This window comes from Hakea prostrata, chromosome 2 (genome assembly GCF_041222555.1).
Source record: "Hakea prostrata isolate BN-2017 chromosome 2, UWA_Hpros_2, whole genome shotgun sequence".
In the NCBI taxonomy this organism is placed as follows: Eukaryota; Viridiplantae; Streptophyta; class Magnoliopsida; order Proteales; family Proteaceae; genus Hakea; species Hakea prostrata.
Window position 1 is genome coordinate 53,040,681 of NC_142601.1, and position 21,129 is coordinate 53,061,809.

At 38.8% G+C, this 21,129-nt stretch overlaps 1 protein-coding gene across 6 annotated transcripts in view; it reads right to left on the reverse strand.

Moving 5' to 3' along the window:
- Positions 1-22: 22 nt before the first annotated feature.
- LOC149024858 (putative serine/threonine-protein kinase SIS8) overlaps positions 23-21,129 on the reverse strand; it is a 39,264-nt gene continuing 18,157 nt past the window's right edge. For 4 of the 6 annotated variants that reach the window (XM_089145042.1, XM_089145044.1, XM_089145041.1 and 1 more), the window contains 8 exons: positions 17,785-17,853; positions 12,688-12,788; positions 10,557-10,635; positions 10,343-10,441; positions 10,184-10,252; positions 7,540-7,589; positions 7,273-7,449; positions 23-295 (listed from right to left, as the gene is read on the reverse strand). In XM_089145042.1, the coding sequence (XP_089001168.1) occupies positions 136-295; positions 7,273-7,449; positions 7,540-7,589; positions 10,184-10,252; positions 10,343-10,441; positions 10,557-10,635; positions 12,688-12,788; positions 17,785-17,853 (804 nt within the window). In that variant the 3' untranslated portion in view covers positions 23-135. Of the gene's footprint in view, positions 296-6,354; positions 6,826-7,268; positions 7,450-7,539; positions 7,590-10,183; positions 10,253-10,342; positions 10,442-10,556; positions 10,636-12,687; positions 12,789-17,784; positions 17,854-21,129 lie in introns of those variants that run through there. The other 2 variants (XR_016171673.1, XM_089145043.1) reach the window with 2 other exon arrangements.

The window sequence follows — 21,129 nt, forward strand, 5'->3', positions numbered from 1 at the left end:
CTGGGAGAATACATTTGGTGTATCCTTAATAGCTTTTGATAAAGCTTTCCAATATCATCCAGACAACACAGCAATTGATGCTTAGCAAACTTGCAATGTTGATGATTCCAGTTGCAGTTCAATCTTCAAACTCATCTAGACACACTTGTCTTCTGTACTCTGTGACATCTCGCCTTTCACCTGGCCACTGCTTAGTGATGCCCTAGGTCTAGGCACCTGAGCACTCGTTATAGGCTTTTGCAATGGCTTTAGTGCTGCCATTATCTCAGCAAAAGAAGGCCTCATCTTTGGATTTCTAAAAATTTTCAGGAAAACGAGTCAAAATGCATACAGACTGGTCTGTTAATGAACAAATAAAATGCATAGCAAAAGAAAACATGCATTGTTTGATCTCCAAGAGGCATCCAAAAGCACAAGCATAATTTCATAAATCTTATGGCCATGTAGCAGATGACAGAAGTAGTATTTAACCAAATGGTAAGTTAAGATTGACATCCAAACTACTGGATGAATTCTCATGAAAGAATTAATTGAAGAACAAGAAGATTCATCCACTTCTATTAATTCTTTCATATGAAACAATGAAATTCTTACAAAAGACATGACACAATTAATGAATTCAAATTAAAGCAGTTCTCAGGTTGCAAGAAGTAATGATATAAATCACTTCAAAAACTGGATAATGTGCGAGCCTAAGATCTTAGATTTGATTGACCTCCAATAGCATGATGTGAAGAGGCTCTTTAATGGTTTACCAGTTCTTTGATGATCCACCAACCGAAAAAATTAATAAAAGGTAAATTGTGTAGACTTTTAGAAGTGGGAGAAGACTTAAACCAACTTAACCAGCGGAAGAAAAAAGAAATGGCAAAGGTTCCAAATAAGCGTCCATCTCCACTTCCACCAGAGCCAAACACTAACTTGCTTCCAAAAATTTGGTCGAACTTAAAAAGGATTAGGTTCAGAAAATGTTGGTCTAGAAAGCTTTTGTTAACACATGCAAAACCTTCCAGGTGGGGCTACTAATCTAGTTAACAGACAAAAGAATGCTCTTAAATGATAGCAATATGGCATACTATGGATTACTGGAATGCAATTATGGGAAGCTTGAAGCTAGAATATGCCCAAAGAGAAGCATGTAGAATTTTCCACTAGGGGGATGCTGATGGTTGTAGACCTATTATTTAAGTATAGAACAAACATTTGAATTTCAGACATGCACAGAAACATATCTCAAAGGTATTAACCTTCCTACAGAATCATGGATGGTTCTCTAGCTTTTGCAATGATTAAACTTCTTCAAGCTTTTTCCTAAAATTCCATCTTGAAATCACTATTTCAAAGGAATTAGATGCAATTAAGTGTTTTACCAGAAAAGAATGGATAATATTAAATGTTTTAAAGAATTTCCATGGACTTCACTAAGCTTCTTGGAAATGCTCCATACATGTAGACCAAAGCTCATAACACTTAAGAGCAAATCCTAAAAATGACTCTTGAGAAACAAGAGAGGAGAGAGGCATGAGGGAGAATATAATTTAGATGTCATGACACCAGATGCATATACATGATTTTTTTTTTTTTTTTTTTTTTTTTTTTGGGGGGGGGGGGGGCTGTAAAAGGATATTTTTGTGTTATCACTGGAGACAGTAAGAGTAGATGTATTTACCACTTGCCTAAAAATGCAGCTTAAACAACCTCAAATATTAAAAAGTAGATGATGACATCATTTTCCCCAAACAAAGAGAAGAAACTGATCCAAACTATCAATTAACACAATCAAAATTTTTAAACATAAATATAGAAAAAATGAAGAGAATCAAACACAAAAAATATAAATAAAGAGGCTTGATTTTCCTATCAATATTAATGAAAGAATCTCCTCAACAGGCACCTGGGTATGCCACAAGGCAACTCAGTAGGGCTGAAATTTGTGGACAAGTTGACCAAACGACCCCCACCCCCAATTACCCAAGAAAAAAGGCCAAACTTTAGACCAATCTGAGTTTCCAAGTGGCAAAATAAGGAAGTTGAAAAATCTGGGACAACCAAGAAGGTGTACAAGACTACAGTTGTGGACATACACCGGAGGGTATGACAGTAGATATAAGAGTGAAGGATTGTAGTTGATGATGAATTTGACACATGGCCTATTCAAACCATTCTCTAGATATCACAGTCAGATATCCCCGTTGCTCACTAACCTGGAAAAACTTAAAGGGGGTCTGAGAAATGGCCTCTTAAGGCAACCCCCACCCAAAAAAAAAAACCAAACGAAAAATTGAAATACCAGAAACTGCAAGAGGTTTTACCCAATAAAGATAATGATAATGATAATAATAATAGTGAAGCAACCAGACGAAGAAGCCAAAGTTTAAAAGAGCATCGAAACACAAACTATGAATAGTGATAAGACAACATGTGAACATGGGTAGACAAACATATTGGGTTTGGGTGTCTTGTATTCTGTGGGTCCATGTAATTATGGTTTTGGTTGTATTTATAATTGATTTTGGGTCAATTACTAGTACTGGGATAAAATTGTAATTACATTGGGATTAGGGTTTTAGGTTTCCCTATAAATAGTCTCTGTGGGATAACCTATAGGTATCAATCCCTTTAAGGGATTGGGAAACCCATCCCGGGGATAGGGATTGGGCACAGAAGCAAAGGGTAGCACTTTGTGGGTGTGAGAGTGGTGTGTGGTTTCCTGGAAATAGTGGAACTTCTTTTCTCTCTGGTGGACGTAGGCAGGGTTTTGCCAAACCACGTTAAATCCCTCGTGTGCTTTGCTTGTGTTCTTCTCTGTTTTGTTCGTGGTTGTGCATCCATTATCCCTAACAAAACAAGAGCTCGGTATTCTCACCTAACAAGAAAATCATAACATAAGACAATAAAGTAATAATAAACAATGAAGGGAATTGAAAGGATCTGCCACCACACTAGGACTTAGCAAGTAGCTATCATTATCCCGTATGCTTGTATACCAAAACTAACTAAAATATTTGTCACAAGTGGGAAGAGAGCTAACTTCACGGTGGCATGGAAGGGCTGGCGAACATGTAGGTAGAATAGAGGAAAAGGGCACAAGTTTGAACACTTCTGAAGAAAGTTAGTCAAGAAAGTAAAAATAATTATTGAGGCAAGCCGTCCAGTCAATAACATGTTGCATGCACCATTTATCTCTGTATTTTCCAGAACAATCGTAAAGGTGATCCATCACAGCATCTGTCAGCTTAGCATCTTCCTATCAGGGTACTTGCTTCTACATAGGATTTCTCCAGTTGGCATATGTGTGGTTTTAGTCACGGTACAAAATTTTGCGTCCGAAATTTCACTCTATTTCGGTAGTTTCAATAGTCACTGAAACGACAAAATGGAGGTTGAAATTTGAAGTTGCAACCTTTCTCCAAAATTCTGCCTAAATTTCGGTAATTTTGATGAGAAAATTTCACCGAAACCTTGAAAATTTGAAGGGATTGTCCACACTGGGCTTATGGCTGTGATATGGATATGGTGAAGCATACGGTGGTTCATTTGCTGGTTCCGATAGCATGTTTGCATATGAGTATGGGGATGGATCAGATGCATCATTGGTGGCCTCCATCATTGGATATCCATTAGGAGCAACACGGCTAGATATGCCAGTTCCACGACCGGGTTATAGTCCATGGTCATATGACAGATTCCCTAGGGTAGGATATCTAGTTTATGTTGATGATGCTTCCTATTGAAGGGTAGTGATCCACCATGTCATAGCTTGTCCAACATTTAGAGTACTCCATGACCCAGCAGATGGATCCAGCCTGACACATACTTGTATACTGAATTCTACTTGTTGTATTTGTTGTTGCATTTTAAAGAAAATCTTAGTGTTGTCTTGCATAATATCCATATTTATTTTGTGAAAATGCATATTCCAAACTTCCAGTTTCGCCAACGCACAATCGGGCACATGCTGATCAAGAACACCACTTTGGATTAGGTTTTAGGCAAAAATAATATTTCTATTGTGTTTATTAGCCTCAAATTAGGATGGACACCAAAAACCAGCTCCAAAAACCCACCAAAATCTACCATCGAAATCTAGCAAAGTTGTACCAGGTTCCGCCAAAATTTCAGTGTTTCACCAGTACAAAATATCAAACATTGATTTTAGCAAACTAGGTACCCGGAGTACATGCAGAGTTCTATCACATTAGGTACCTAATGACTCAATTACCTTTTCTATTTATCTTTGATAGGAAAGATTAGGATCTGATGTATAACTTCAAAGCATTGAAGGGATATACATGATCCGGTTGGGAGGGGCGCAAGAATAAAACTTCCCTTGACATATCACAATTTCAAATCAGATCCATCTTAGCTGCAAGATAGGGCAGGTCCCATATTATTGGCAACTCAATTATCAAAATTTTAGCAAGTGCACATCTCTAATGATTCAGTTTCTCCCCTCCTGATATTGTCATATTGCCTAGAAAATTAAAATTTCTCTCATGTTTCCATTCTCCTTACATTGGTATCTATCATGAAGTTCTAGCTAGTCTGTTCACATTCTATGCCCTTCAACCTTATCCCTCAGACCAAGTTTATCTATGGCTTACTTTCCAAGGCTCATAATCCACAAATTCATATAGTTGTTAAAACTATCCTGCATCACATGTGGCCCAGATCAACCTGAAATTGGTAAATCATGGCCCACACAGCCGGGCATCCTTCCACATGATTAAGAGTGTATACATCTCTCCTGCAGTATGTCTAGAAGCCAGCCTACTTTGATCCCCACCTGACCCTGATGTGAAGTTGAAGGAAACCCCCCCCCCCCCCCCAAAAAAAAAAAAAAAAAGAAGAAGAGAGAAGTCCCAAGAGGCAAAAAAGTATAGGGCTGCTGCCCAGAACCCTGCGGCCCTGCAGGAAGGCCGAGCCACATGGAGGGCAACCACCCTAGTCCAGCCCAATTTAGTCTTATTACTTATTAGAATCAGTCTTATTGGGACTCCAGTCCTAATTATATTTTGTTATTTGAATTTGTCCTTATTAAGTGATTAAAGAACCCTAGTCTAGTTAGGAATAGTTAAGTTGGGATCATATCTTAAACAGGATTCCTTCTTGGAGTGGAAGTTCTTTTAATTGCAGTTGTATTTAGCTTGGAGTTCTCTTAAAACAGATTCCTAGTTTGGTTCCAGGGGAAGAAACCTGCGGCAGCTTTGCATTCTTTCAGCAGTTTCTGCATTCTAGTACCCCGAATTACAGCAACTCTCCATCCCCAACAGTCGCCCAACACTTTTCCCCATCGCCATCTCCTTTCTCTCTTGTGGCAGCCCTATTTCCTCCTCCAAATGCTAAACTTCTTAACTCTAAATTCCCTCCACCAAATCCCACCCCCTTTAGGAATCATTGCCCCCATCTCCTACCTAGCCTTCAATTCCCATCCCTCACCCTATTTGCCCACCCAAACCCAAAGATTTCTGCACTACATCTTCCTCCCAAAACCCTAGTAACCCTTATCTCCTCTCACCTAGATCTCTCAAACCCCTCACCCGAACCAAATTCCCTTTTGGATTCATCATCCCCCCGCCCCCTCTACCTTCAACCTTAATCCTAACCCCAGCCACCCCCTAGAAACCTTAGCATTAGTAGATCCAAATTTTTCCCAACCCTAGACTTAGGAGATTGAATCTGAAATTAAAAACAACAGAAATCAGATTCAGTTTTCCACATCCCTAGACCACCAAGTCCTAGTTGAATCTAGTATACCATTCCTACAGGCCCCAAAAACCTCAAAAGTTTACAGGTCTGATATAACCCAATTTACTGCAGAATTCAATTAATTGATCCTGCACCTGGCCCTTAGGGGTTATATCAGACCCTGTTGCAGCGGTACCTACATAAGTTACAAACCCAGTTTGAGAGTCATCCCAATCCAGCAACAATTGCACAGCTGTATGTTGACAAGAGTTCCTCAGAGCTCAGAGGTATCTGAACTTACTCTGGAAACCATTCTCAAAGGAGAAACTAGTGATCTCTTCCATGCCAAGGGCCAAGTCCTGTAACTAGTATAAGACGGCCATGCCACAAACAGGTGGAAGAAAATGAAATAAATTATCTAGGAAATCTAGACAAAACCAAATCATCCCTTCAATGACAGTCTATGATACCAAAAATTTGAAACAAAGAAATGCTGAAGGATATCCAAATCCAACTAACCAGCACACTGCTACCCATTGGAGAATCCACACAAACATCTAGAAATTATTGATGCTTATCCATTTTATCCAGAGAGGTTATTTACGTATCAAAAATATCCAGTAGTCTTAAAGATCACCAATAGTGTGATACAGAAAGAGCTCTGACCCCTCATGTATTCTCCATTCAGAGTTGTTAACCGAAGCAGCTTGCACTTCAGATGGGTTCACATAAACATTCAAGAACCTTTCTTTCCAAACTCAAGGAAGTCGTATGCAGGATGCACAATTCTGACAAGGCAGTACCAGTAGCAAGTAGTCTCTTTCTCTTACTGCATTGTCCAAAGAGTCCAGTCCATAGTCCAAACTTGTGAAAGGAAGGTGGTGGTGCCATACCAACCCATAAGCATAGCTTGATGAAGGCACATGTGCCCTCTAAAACTCCACAAAGCAAAAGCCACAGGAAGCATAAGGACAACATACACCTTTCATGCCTTTGTTACAGTTAATGCACTCTTATCCATCCAGTACCACTTTAAACTTCCAATGTCAGAATCCTCTCCACTATTTCAGTCTCATTGTAGCATCACAAGTCATGGCCAAATGGTCAGAATTCCTTCAATAATATCTTGGTCAGAACCTAGCCAATGGCAAAACAGAATATCTTACATTCAATGGCTAATGTCATCTTGAAAGAGTATGTAGCCTAAATATAGTTAGAAAAAAATATGAAAAGCATGTTTAATATCACAATGCAGAAGCTTTTGCCTTTGGAGTTTCTCACCTGAGATAATAAATCAAATATTTTTACTCCGAAAGAATTCAGAAAGAAGCATGAAAATACTTAAAATAGCAGGAAGTTTTATGAAACAAGGGAAAGTACAAGCGAAGTACTGCCCAGTTCATAGATGACCAGGAAAATTAATGACTAAATAAATTAAAAGCTATGGAGAAAATATATGCTAGTAACTTCTGGATGTTGCAGCTATCACCAATAGTTTGATTAGGTTGTTTGGAACATCAGATGCTCAATATCAATGACTATGGCTGACATGTAAGTATGTAACAAGGCTAACGAAACACTCACGTTTGCCAGCATTTCCTGATAATATCTGCAATAATTGGATCCATATCCTCAGGAATGTCAAGACGGCGATGTTGGAATCCAACAGCACCAACAACTTGCATCGGGTTCATCCCTCCCCAAGGTTGTTGCATTGTAGAGAGCTCCCATAATATAACCCCAAAGCTATATACATCACACCTGCAAATTTCAAACATCAGTTCCAGACTAGAAATAGCCCATAAAGACATGGTTAAAAATTCCCGGCAAATATAAGGAAAGGTAACATACTTCTCATTTGACGGCTCATTTCTTAATACTTCAGGAGCCATCCACTCAGCCTAAAGAAATGAGGCATCAATGATTTGATTAGCTCATTTGAACAAGAGAAGCATCAGTGTTGACGAAATGATAGAAAAGAAAAAGAATATGGAGTACTTGAGAGAACATATGGAAAGAAAAGAAAGGAAAAGAAAATGATATGATTCATATGACAGATAATGGTTACTTTGTTGATATTATCTTCAGAAAGAAGTGTTCATAAATCAATGACCCCCTTTAAAGCCAATATATGTCAACAAGAAAGAGTTGCTATATTCATTTCGTATTACAGAACATATGAGATACATATATAAAATAGGTATAAATGTTTTAGCACCCTAGTTTCAGAACATGTCTATATTTGGATTACTAATACACGCATAAAGTTACCACCAGTCTGCAGATATAGACATTATTTCCCAGCAGAGATATGCAAGGAGTACTCAAACACAACAACCCACTGAAAACAGAAAACAGGTCATGATTAAGTTTGTTTCCAATTTAGTGTACAATGTATATATGTTTGAATATTTTCAGAATTGTCTATCCTGACTTACATCTTTAAGAGAGTTTTTCGACGCTATAAATTGCCTGCTAAATGAAAAGAAAGGTGTTATCTGAACATAGATTTCGCAAATAAATGAGCTGCTTTAAGGTGATGTATGTGTGAAAAGGAACAATATTGCAGGACTGAACTATACAAGACTGCAGAAGGATGAAACAGGATGTAGTCAAATGTAAAAAGAATTCGATTATTTGACCAGTTATGCAGACCCAGCCCCAACTTAGGTAGAATAGGCCTACAGTTGGATCATATAGGTGTTGGGCCTTCACTGGATGGGTTTCTTATGTAATCGACCAACCTAATGGACCTAAAACATGGGTTCTTGAGTTGAGTACGAAAATTACATGGTTTATTAATTAGTTCAATTTAAGTGAGCGTAGCAGGGTATTTTTTTCATTTAAATTATGTAAGTAGAGAGGAACTTTTAGTTGACTAAGAAGCCCATAAAAAAAGGGAAGACTGGTGGTTATGGTTTAGGCTCCCCAAAAAAAAGGGTGGTCCAGCCCAACTTAAATTATAAGGGTAGAGTAGTCTTTTTGTATGCTTTCTTTCAATTTTAAGAGTTTTCTATTTTCATAGTTTAAATCAGTTTCTAATTTGTGGGTTCAGTAGGACATCTTATGTAAGGCGTAGGACATCTTATGTAAGGCTACAAAAAGCTCACCATTGATTAGATTGGAGAATAGATTTGAATGAATGAATACTAGCTTCCTTTTGAGCACATTGTGCGTGTACTTACCGGTTCTGTCAATTAGTTGGAGGATCCAAGTAGTAGGAGCCCTGGTTCTGCCAATAAGTTCGAAGATCCAAAACCTAGGAAGGTTCTTGGTGATATCAAGCCTAGACACCGGCAAGTGGTTGAAGATCAAAGTTCAACCTTCATTCTCCATATGAGTATTCCATCCCAAGGCTCCATCCACATGTCTGGCAGCTTCTTATATCATCTTTTTTTCAATTATGTTCTTGAATTTTTGGACTTCTCAACAGAGGCCCAAAATTCATCAGATCTACACTACTCTAACCATTAGGCATTAGACCTGTCCCACACTTTAGATACATCATCCCCCCACCCCTAGCGACGTTCGATCCCAATTTGCCCTAATAGACCAACCAAACCATACATCTGTCCATCCTTTTTATTATCACCCTTTTTTCCCCAAAATAAAGAAACCCAATACCTCCCAAACCACTCATCCAAAATCATTGACACTTGATGAAATTACTCCTATAGAACAAAATATAAATTCCTTTCATGTGTTATCCATGCCCCTAAGTTTTCATCAGATCTCAAATCTACCTCTTCTCATTAAAATACCCAACATACCAAGGTTAACCATCACCATCCCATCAAACAAACCAAACCCAAACCAGGAAATTAAAACACAACTGTTAGAAACCAAACTGGGGAACCACTTGTTAAAACCAACCATAAACCTCAACTAAAACCCTAGTTTTGGGCATGGAATTCAAGTCTAACTCCAGAAATCCTTGGATAGCCCTATTTGAGCAAGGCTGCATAATTAATTCATTTCTGTTCTAAATTATTAAATCTAGATCTTCAAAACCCTAACTCTAGGTCCTTGAAACCCTAACAAAGACCCTTAAAAACCTTAATCCTAATCCATAAAACCCTAACCCTAACTCCAGGACATAAGGAAATTAGTCCACCATTCAGTTATTTGTAAATTCTCAGAAATAGAGGCCTTCACCTAGGAGATAATACCTGATTTAGAACACCGTTTTGACCATAAGCAGATGCTTGAACGAGTTCTGGCCAAAACCTCTTGAAACCTTAAGTATTCTTACTGCTATTCATCTAAAGATCATGGATTTCTGGCCCTCATTCACTTGAGGCTACATTAACCAGTATTGTAACACTAAAACTAACAAAATAAAGGACAAGAGAGAAAATGTAGCCATGTAGCCACCAATGGCAAGGAAAATAAATCCGCCGCCATGAAAGCTCAAGTACAATAACAAAAATGAGGATTAATGGATCCATATTTGCTTACTTTACAAAGAAAAAGCTGAATTCATAAGGTAGCTTACCGTCCCAGCAGTCGACCTCGAAGAAAGAAATGTATTGTTCTTCATTCGTGATAACCCAAAATCACAAACCTAAATGATTGGGAAATAATTCAACTCGAGCTAAATCAGGCTCAGATCAATTGTTCAACAGTAACCTCATATGTGAGACAAGAATGCTACCTTCACCACCCAATTTTTATCAACAAGAAGGTTTGGAGACTTCAGATCACGATGAACAATTACAGGAGAACAGTTGTGCAGATAATTCATCCCTCTAGCCTGAAAATCCAGTTATACCAATGAATAAACATTATTACCACTGGAATAACCATGTTTACCTAAAGTATAATAAAGAAACTAGTATAAAAGAAGTTTAGGATTTAGGCAACCATACAACATCCAGGGCCATCCTCAACCGTCTCCGCTCATCTAGTTGATTGTTGGGCCTGTGAATTAATCTATACAAACTACCTCTGTGAAACAAAAGTAGTGCATCAACTTCCAATAAGACGAAAATGAAAACCGTTTGAAGAACAACTGATGCATCCTTTAAATTAACTGAAAACCAGGCAGGGCCCTGGTGTACATCCATGAAGACCAAGGACATGAATTTGAAATCCTGTCCCCCCCCCCCCCCAAAATTAACAGATATATTCAAAGTAAGTATTTTATCATAGACAAAAAAACTGAGGGAGTAGCTCAGTTGGCGAAGACCAAAACTTGAGGTTATCCTTGGGGCCTACATACCCCCCCCCCCAAACACACACACACAAGAGAGCAAGAGAGAGAATTCAATAAGGCTTATAACCTGTAGCAACCACTACTACTTCTAAGTCACAAGAGTATTTTGAAGGGTTCCCTCAAATTTATGTCAAATGAATTTGGCACTATTTCAATTTTCAAGTCAATCGGTTCATCAAACTAAATCAACCCCTAATTGCTAATTTTGAACTTTTGTATCTCCGCAGAAGGGGTGGGCCTTGTTGCAATGGTCGATGGACCACAAGTATTGAAACACCCTCTCAGCGGAATTGCTAGGGTAAGGCTATGTAGGAAAATTGCTCTCCACCCCCCCCCCCCCACAAAAAAAAAATTAACTCTGCTTGTGCTGAAGCCTTTGGCACCACGTTTGCCCTTTTTGTATCTCTGCAGAATGGATTACTCAAAAGATAACCAGCAGAGAATGGAACTTCTTAACTGGAGTCTCATCTATCCAAAATTTTCAGAGTTTGGTAATTTTCTTAGGGACTAAGAAACTTGAAGGGCAACTAAGATTCTTAAGTAAGCTTCTCCTTCACTTCTTAATCAAGACCAGTAATTAAGTCACATTGGTTAGGATAAGAGGTTGTATTCTTACACATGTACAGAAAGTCATGAATATTAATTGAAACCGATCTTGGAGCACAAGTTATTCTAGGTACCCCATCAAACACATCCCCATGCGGGCGGGCGGCGGGGGGGGCTTCTATCTCTATCTCTATCACATATATTCCTCCATTTGTGACATTTTTTTTCCCATTTCGACGGGAGAGATTCCTGGGATCAAGGTTAGCTATAATGTAGATTATGTCCATGTCTTATGTGCACAAGTGTATCGCATATTTTGATGGTAACTACTCCTTGCTGTATGATGGTAATGACATGCATAATGTTGCTTTGATAGGGATTTTTTTTGTAATGCGTGAGTGACCAGACTTAATGAGCACGTCCAGACTTGAGTATTATACTCATATTTTTATTGAGCAAAACCCATCAATTCACAGTGGCTGGTTTTTCATAGTACAGTGACTTATACCCTGGTATGATTACTTCCAACATGTAGTGGGGGACATGAGGCCATTAAAGGAGAGGACAAGCATTACTCCAGTACTCTATGACGTGGCTTGCATTTATTATGCTGTAAAAGACAACTTGGTGTCAACACCACTCACCCACAATGAGGTTCAATCTTCCACCTCATAGTTAGTGGTAATAGACATTAGGATGGCCTAAACGGGCCCCACTTTGTAATTCAGTACTATCCACAAAAAGAAGTAATATTGGTACTTGAGTGTCTATGATTCTATATTACATGTACTATTTGAACTATCCACAAGTAAAATATTTGAAGGGATTCAAGACCAGTCGCATGAATCCAACAATGATCTATAAAGGAGTAGGGGTTTTTTTTCCCCCTTTCCATTTTGATGGGAATCTTTTTCCCATCAAAGGCCTTGTGTGCATGCATGCATCATGCAAGGCTGTGCACAAAAACTATTGCATTAATCAGTGTTAAGTTTCTTCATTCATGTTGTGTAATTTACTGGTTTTACCTGCGCTTTTTTGTCTTCTAATACTAAAATGACGAGCAGAACAGACGTTACTACACAAGGCACATGATAGGATTAGGCATATTGCTAAAATAATAGTCAGGTAAGACCAGAACTATGTACAAACACAGAGTAGAAGAATGATTGAAGACAAAATCAAGACTGTAAACAATTAGTAATTACAACATAGTTAGGAATCATACTAGGCAAACATACCGAGGAAGAAATTCTGTAACAATTGAAAGATTTGGAGCACGAGTTACTGCCCCCATGAGGAGAACAACATTGGGATGCCGTAACCTTTTCATGATCCGGACCTTGGAAACAAAATATAAGCCTAATTTTAGATTTTAGATCATAATTACCAGTTAATAAGATATCAGCAACCATAAACAAGACAAAAGGGAACACATTCATAAATAGTATAGCAAAAACCACACCATGATGAAGAAAGAGCTCTCCAACATCAATAAAGAACAGAAATCACAGAGAACTATCAATTATCAAATAAATAAACCAGTATGCACATAATAATGTAATATGACAGCGATTCAGAAGGCCAGCCATAAATTTGACAAGACTGGACTCAGCCTTTCGCTGCATTAGTTGCTCCAGAATAGTGATGAGAAGTAGATGTATTCAAAGCTCCCCAAGATATACCTTACAGGTACTGAAGTAGTCATTCAAAGATTTATCACCTCAGGAGAAGTGGAATAAATTTTCATCCAGTTCATAAGTGCAAGACATATTATCTCCTGAAAATAACTCCCCCATTGATCTCCCACACAACTTTAGCAAGAGAATGAAACATCACAGTGGAGGCTTAGAAGGATGAAGGATCAACACTATTCCAAAACCAGATCTTGACAATAGAATTCTCACACATCCAGTTATTGTGATAAATAATAGTTGAAAGATCTTTAAGATCAAAGATAGGAGGGGGATCAGTGAAACACCTAATCTTACCCTTTGCACGAATGTAGGCTTCTACAGCTTGAGCCCAAAGTAGGTAGTTGGACTGGGAGATACCCATTAAACTTAATGGTGGTAGGCTGAATCCATACATTGTCAGAGATTGGTTTAACCATTTAAGTTAGCCGTAGGTTATATGGATATGACAGACAATAGCATCCAACTGGAGTAATGGCAGCCAACAGTAGCTTCCAGAATAGGAAAATAAATCCCAATAACTGATGCTGGATCAGCAGGGTATAGCAGGAAGTATGCTAAATTTCAAAGCAAGGACACTACAAAAATGGAGTAGCCACAAGATATAATGAGTGAACAATTGCAGGAGCTAATGCAGCAACCCCAAAGAAACTTCAAAATAGTGATTGATCTATCCTTCTGAATAGGCTAAGAGATCCTTAAAAGGAAGCATCAATAGCAGGTAGTTGTAGGTTGTAATAGAATAGAAGTCATAAATCCTTTAGAATAAAAAATAAAAATGAAGACTGCAGGAAAGAATAGTAGCAGCAGCTTGCATTATCTTCAACTATCAACAATAGCAATTGATAGGGCCCTGAGATTTGAGATTATGCCACGAGGAGCAGAGAGAGAGTTAGTGCTAATTGGGGGATCATAAATAAAGGGGAAAGTGTGAGGAATAGTTATCAACGGTTATGTGAGTGAGTTGAGGTGTTGGGGGTGACTGGCACCATTAAAACCAGCTCTATCTTATGAATTTCCTCTATTTTGTGGTTGAATTCCAAATTTGAAGGTTTTTATCAAATTGGTATCAGAGCAGTTCCAACCTGCGGGAAGAGATGAACATTGGATTATCCATGTTTTCCGATGAAGGCGATGTGCAAGAATGGCTTCTTAAGGTAATGTTATTCTATTGGGAACACCAAAACGAGGAGGAGCTATGGTTGAGTGTGGCTCTCCAACATTTGGAAGGAGAGGTGCTAGCATGGGTTTATCGGCGAAACTAGCCGGAATTCAACTGCTCAAGTTTCACGGAATCCCTGAAACTGGATTTCGGTGCTGAACAAGCCACTGTAGTACTGAGGAAGACAAAAGACATAGGGTTCGAGCAGGTTAATGGAACCTCAGGCATCACCACATATTGAATCATCAACAATCAAATCCCTGAAAATAGAAATTGCAAAAGATGAGAAAAGAAATTTCAGCGCAACTCAGACTAGGTGCAGAGGGGGTGGCTATCTGAATCAATGGCGGTGAAGCTCTGGGAGAATTCGTCAAAGAGGAGGAAGTAGAAGCCAAAAGAAATAAAGAATGGGAGAAACAGTTCCGGATTTGGGAGGATCATGGCTGGGCAAAGAGATCCGCAGTGAAGCTCCCTTGGATGCCAGCGAACACAGTGGAGGGAGACTCATGTGCGACATGGGTGCCGTTACCATGAGATCCTCGGCATTGTTCCACCGATGATCAAGAGGAATCGGATACAACCAGATCGCGGAGAGATTTGTGCAAGTGATGGAATTGGTTATTCCAGATTCAGCAGCAAAGACTTGGGTCACTGTTGGGATTTGGATCGCAAAAGTAAGGAAGAAGAAAGGCGTTGAACCAGCGGTTCTGGTCCAACTGTGGTTTAGGGTTATTAAACCCCTGGGCCATTTGGAATATCTTTTTCTGTGTAATAAACCAATGGAATGGGCCTTGAGAAGCCCAACTGAATTGACTGCCTATCAGCCCAGTTTCCTCGGCCATAGACTTAAGGGAGCCACTAGGCCCAGTACTAAGCTCAGCCCAGCATTAAGTTTAGAGCCCAAGCAAGCATTGAAATGGTTCTTAACACCAAACAGCCCATGTGTAAAACACTTTGAGCAGGGGTATTTTCGGAACAACACTGCTCCACCTTCTTCTTCCTTCGACACCACGATCTATTCAGAAAACCAGAACCTCCAGCAGCGACTCACGAGGACAAGGGAGGTCACAGCGACCCTGATGGAGGTTTCCGTTGGTCTTTCGGCAGTCTTTGACATTTTTAGGAGCTGTTTTATCCTTCCAACAAATGTTGTGTTGAAGTGTACACAAGTTTAAGGTAGTTTACTGTTCACGTCACTGTTCATGTGAACAGTAAAAAACAGCTTTTACTGTTCACGTCTTTCTATTTCTAATGTAGGAGTCTTGCTACATAAGTTTTGGAAGTTTCTAGAAATCATAGTTTCTATTTTGGTGGTAGTTTCTATTTTCAGAACTTTCTATTTTAGGAGCTAGAAAATTACTAAAGCTGTAATTTTTTGTTTCTTTTTTTCTAGAGGACAATTATTTGTCTCTCAAGTTGTATTAGATTCATTAGAAGCTATAAATAAAAGGGCTCTGTGATTCTAGACTCTTTAGCTAGAAGCACAGGCCTCTTCTGCTAGTTCTTCATCTCTCTTCTCTTCTTCTTCTCTCTTTTCTCTGTTCAAGTTCAGTTGCTGTTTTGATTATTTAAAGCTTGTTTTCTAACATATTGTTTATGTGTTTCCCGTGTTTATGGATTCTATCTCTGAGGACCAAAAGGTTCAGTGGGAAGGTCTGCTTTGCACTAGCATTACCACTACCAAGGTGTTAAAGCCTGAGCGTACTGAATTGCAACATAGAATTGTAAAGAAGCCTGCCTATTTAGGAGAACTAGAAGGGCAATCCAAAGGCCTTCAGAATCTGCTGCCGTTGAATGAGGCTTTGTATGGGTCCAGAAATACTCTTGTGTGCAGTGTCGCTCTACCATTTCTTCTTGTGCAAAAACGTCCCCATGCAACTACCGAGGGGAAAATATTAGAGTACATGCGACTGGTGTTTCTTTCCCCCTTTGGTAGTCTCCCTTTTGAGCTACATGATGACAACTATGTTCTCAGAGAGTCAGAGTATTGAGGTTTATTGATAGACCCCAGGGAGATGATTGTGCCAATGACTTAAATGCAAATACAGAACCAGAGGATTCAGTGGGGCAGGTTGGTTGGATCCTAAGAATTGAGTCCATTAGCGCAGAGCACAGCACTCTATTCATGATTTGAATCACAAGTTGGTCTCTGATAGGCCTACATTTTTTCTAGACAGCTCTGCGTGGATTGGTCACAGAATTAGCATGGTTGTGCGGCAAACATGAGAAAACCAAGCTCCTAATTTTCCTTCACCTTGAGGACAAGGTGAATTTCAAGGGGTTGGTAGTTGACAGGGCCCTGAGATTTGAGATTATGCAACATGGAGCAGAGAGAGGGTTAGTGCTAAACTGCTAATTGGGGGTTATAAATAAAGGGGAAAGTGTGACGAATAGTTATCGATGGTTATGTGAGTGAGTTGAGGTGTTGGGAGTGACTGGCACCATTAAAACCAGCTCTATCTAGTGAATTTCCCCTGTTTTGTTGTTGAATTCCACAGTGAATTTGAAGGTTCTTACAGTAATCTTCATTAGTAACAAAGCAGTTAGATGACAAAGCCTAGTCCATATTCATATCCCTACTAGCTAGGATTGGACTTAGGCAGCATAAGGCACTGGTGCACCCAGAATGAACAGAAGACCTTCAAAACAACTTCAGTAGTGGATTGAAATTCCTGGTTAAGGCTCCTTTGATACCATGTAACAATTAAACAATAAATAACCCAGAACCAAAGAAGAAGACGAAGAAAAAGACAACTGAGAAGATGGAGATGATGGGAAGAGAGCCAAGAGATGGTGCAAGCTCCTTTATAGACCTCCACCCCCTCCCACACACACCCCCCCTTCCTTTTTGATACACTTATTAGAGGAGTGAAGCTTACATTCTAGAGGAAGCAGAAACTTCCCAGACTAAGTTACATAGGATAAGAAACTAACTACAAACGAACCATGGAAAGTGAAAATACCATAGGAGATCCCTTCATTCCCTAGCCTAACTACGAAGCAATGAATGATGTGTACATGAAACATGCAACATGGGGGAAAATATGGATCATGCACCCTATAACATGAAGAGCATAGGACTTTGACTGATAAAAAAAATGTGTCTTAACTATCAATATCTCAGTCAATTGTCAGTAATTATCAATATCTCAATCAATTGTCAGTACTGTTTTCTCAGATTTCATCTGTAGTTCTCACAGACAGCATAATCACTACCATATGCTTTATAATACCCAGGTTATCCCAGACAAGCAGACCAGTTGCTCCCCATTTGCCAAGGGGAATGGACTGATTCAACCCTTAACTCCAGTTTAGACAGAAAAATCACCTTATATAAAAGATTCAATTCTTCAGAACTCACTTATAAAGGAAAGAATTCTCCCAATTAAAAGCCCAGGATTCTACAATCTAAACAGAACACTTGCTTCTGTTCTAGCATGTACAAGGAAGGCAGTGAGGAATTGGAAAGGAGAGAGAATTACCTCACTTCTGAATTCTTGAAGTGCATCACCAGAGATATCCTGGTCTAAGAACTTCTTCACAGCAACCTCCTAAGGAAATTGCAGAACCATGGTTAGGTCAAAGGAACCAGAACAGTAAAAGAGTGCGAAAGAGACACTGACAGAACTTTACAGTCAAAAATTCAGAACATAACGAGTGAGAAACAACATTGACAGAGAATACAAATGAAACTCTCATACAACTGCATGAGTAGTTACCATACGTTCTCGCTAACATAGAGAAGCTTTTCGAGTATTAGATAAGAATTGTTAGATTATTCATCGTCTTTGAAGTTTACGCATAAGAATCATCTTCACACATAAGGTATGGCCTAGAACATAATGAGAATAGAAAATAGATTAAGCTAAAATTATTTAGAAATCTTCTAACAAGACAGACTGAAATGATTACCATAGGAATTAGTAACAAGTTTTAGCCTTTTCATTACCATAGCATAAGTCAAATGGTTAAGGTACAAGCCCCAGTTAAGGGTTGTAATGCAATACTTGGCATCTTCTGCCTTCACAGGGTCCTGGGAGGTGGGTTCAGCATTTTCACACAAAATGGTTGCCTCAAATTTTTCACAACTTCAGTATGGAAGCTTGAGCATTTACCATCTCTCCAAGCAATGGCCCCTTATCAAAGCCATTTCAATGAATATTGCTAGGAATAATTAAGGGCATGTTAATTCAAGCCATTCATGGTGAACCCAGCACCCAAGCCAGACCCAAGCATCCAACTGTCCCCACCCTCCAACCTGCATTTTTTTTTTTTTTGGGGGGGGGGGGGGGGGAGGGGGTGAAGAGGTAGACATAGACCGAAACCTTATTGGATTGGTCACATGGAAAGCTTCAAAGAAACCATGTCAAAGGGTAGAGGATGAGAGAACCATACATCTTTTGACATGCAATTAAAACAAAAGTGTAACATCAACTCATCAAACAAATAAATACATGCATGAAAATTAGAAAGGGAAAATGTTATCACTCCCCGGAACTTCCCTACTATTTTCCAAACTCACCTATTAGAAGTTTCACCTATGACTCCCCCCCCCCCCTGCCCAAAAAAAAAAAAAAAAAGAAAAGTGAATTATCACTTCTGCTTCTCCCTTAGTATTTTAAAATGATCAAACAAACCCTTATTTTAATCTCTTGACCAGTTACTTTCCTTTCCTTTCCCTTCCCTTATTCTTTTTTATTGGTTTCTCTTTCTGTCAAATGTAGTTTATGAGAACTATCCCATCTTTTCTGACCAAGCCCCCTCCCAAATTGCTGCAATCTGTGAAAACCTCGCCCACCCTGCAAATCCCACCCTTCATTTCAGCACCTTCTTTAACCCTTTTTTTTTTTTTTGGGGGGGGGGGGGGGGGGGAATTTTGAAACTCTCACAATCACCCTCAGCTTCCCTATTCCTTTTTGCTGGAATGAACCTAAGGAGTCTAGACCTACATATAGAAAACATTTTCACCCAGCCACCAGCATCTTCCTGATTAATGGTATCCTTTTAAGGATGTGTTCAAGAAAGAAAAGCTGAGATTGAAAATAAATAAATAGAACAGAATTGTTTAACATGAAGGTCAGAATTCATCAAAAACAACTACCCAACACTAAAATGCGGGTGAGACAAAAAGGGGGGAATTGCAGCCAGCAAGAAAATTTGATCCTTTCACCATTATATTTTACTGTGTAATTCAGAAGGTCAGATTAAAATTCAATTAAAGAACTACTGAACCAGTGAAATGCAGTATTATAGCCATTTAATCAGTTCACTTAAAGCTTGAAGGTATCTTCTGCCTATTCCCATTTCTGACTCATGCTTCCTCTTCTTCCCAATCCATGATTTCCTACTGTTAGAATTTCAGCACCTATAATCAGCCTAGGGACTAAAAGGAAATTCAGAAAGAAGAAGAAGACTGAAGAAGAAAAAGAAAAAGAGAAGAGGGAAAGAGCTTGTATGTATATGTTCACTCTCCCCAGGTACTTTATTTTTAATGTAAAATCAAGTCTTAGTTTAGGAAAGTTTCCTAACTTTCCTAAACTGAGTTACAGCAAAAAAAAGAAAAATAACATATTGCATAGAATCTCCCAAATCTACTAAAAATGCTAGAGAGATTACTTGTCAACTAAACAATTAAAAAATAAGAAAGTAACTAGAATAAAAAGCAACCAAAATGGAAATCCTGATTTTTCAAAATTTGTGCACCAAGACTGCTTCATAAAAACTTCTCCAAAATAGAAACTTGTGCAACTTATGCACCAAGGCCGCTGCAATTCTCAACACTCCCCCTCAAGCTGGAGTATGCACAAAGAGAACTCCAGCTTGGATAATAAAATAAACTTGAAGTGAGACATCAGTATAGCAGACGTTGATAAACGCTGAGAGAACATCACCCAAGAGATAATCAACTTCAACTTAAGAAGAACTTTAAGTCTTCATGTCGAATGAACCATCCAACAATGAAAGCAATTGACAATAACGAAGACGAACAAAATCCACAAGTATGGCAGCATCAAAGGCACTATCCAAATAATGCAAGTAGTAGGGAGGAATCTCCACATTAACATATAAAAAATGGTAGTTTCAATGTCCACACATCTCTAGCAAGAAGGCAAACTAATAAGTATGGGTAGGTAAAAAGGCGGTATTGGTTCTGTAGACTAAATAAGTAGGCAAAAGGCAATATAAGTTACTGCAGACCAAATAAGTAAGGTAGTATGGATTACTACAGACCAAGTAGGTAAATAAAGGTAGTATAGATTACTATAGACCAAGTAGGTAGGTAAAGTTAGTATAAGTTACTACAGACCAAGTAGGTAGGTAGGTAGGTAGGTAGGTGTTGTTGTAGAATACAATCTTAGAAGGACAAGGATTTTCACCAATAATATTCTTCAACAAATCCTAAGTAGATATAGAAAGAGTCTCTAATCTCCCCTAGGCTTGTAAACGAACCGGATTCGGCTCGAATACACCATTATCCGAATCCGAATCCGATTAGCAAATTCGCTATCCGAATCCGAATCCGAATCCGGCAAAAATTTAGAGAAGGCATCCGAATCCGAATCCGAAACTTTATCGGATATCCGATAATAATCCGATCCAATAAAATATCCGATTATTGATTGATAATTGTCACTTTTTTACATTTTTTACTATAAATTTCTAATTTCCGATTACCGAATACCGCTATCCGAATCCGATTATCATCTATTTTTAAAGAAAAAATTTTAAATACTTTACTCTATCCGGATAAAAATTTATCCGGATATTATCCGATCAGATAAGCAATTATCCGAATCCGAATCCGGTTGCTTAACGGACGGATACGG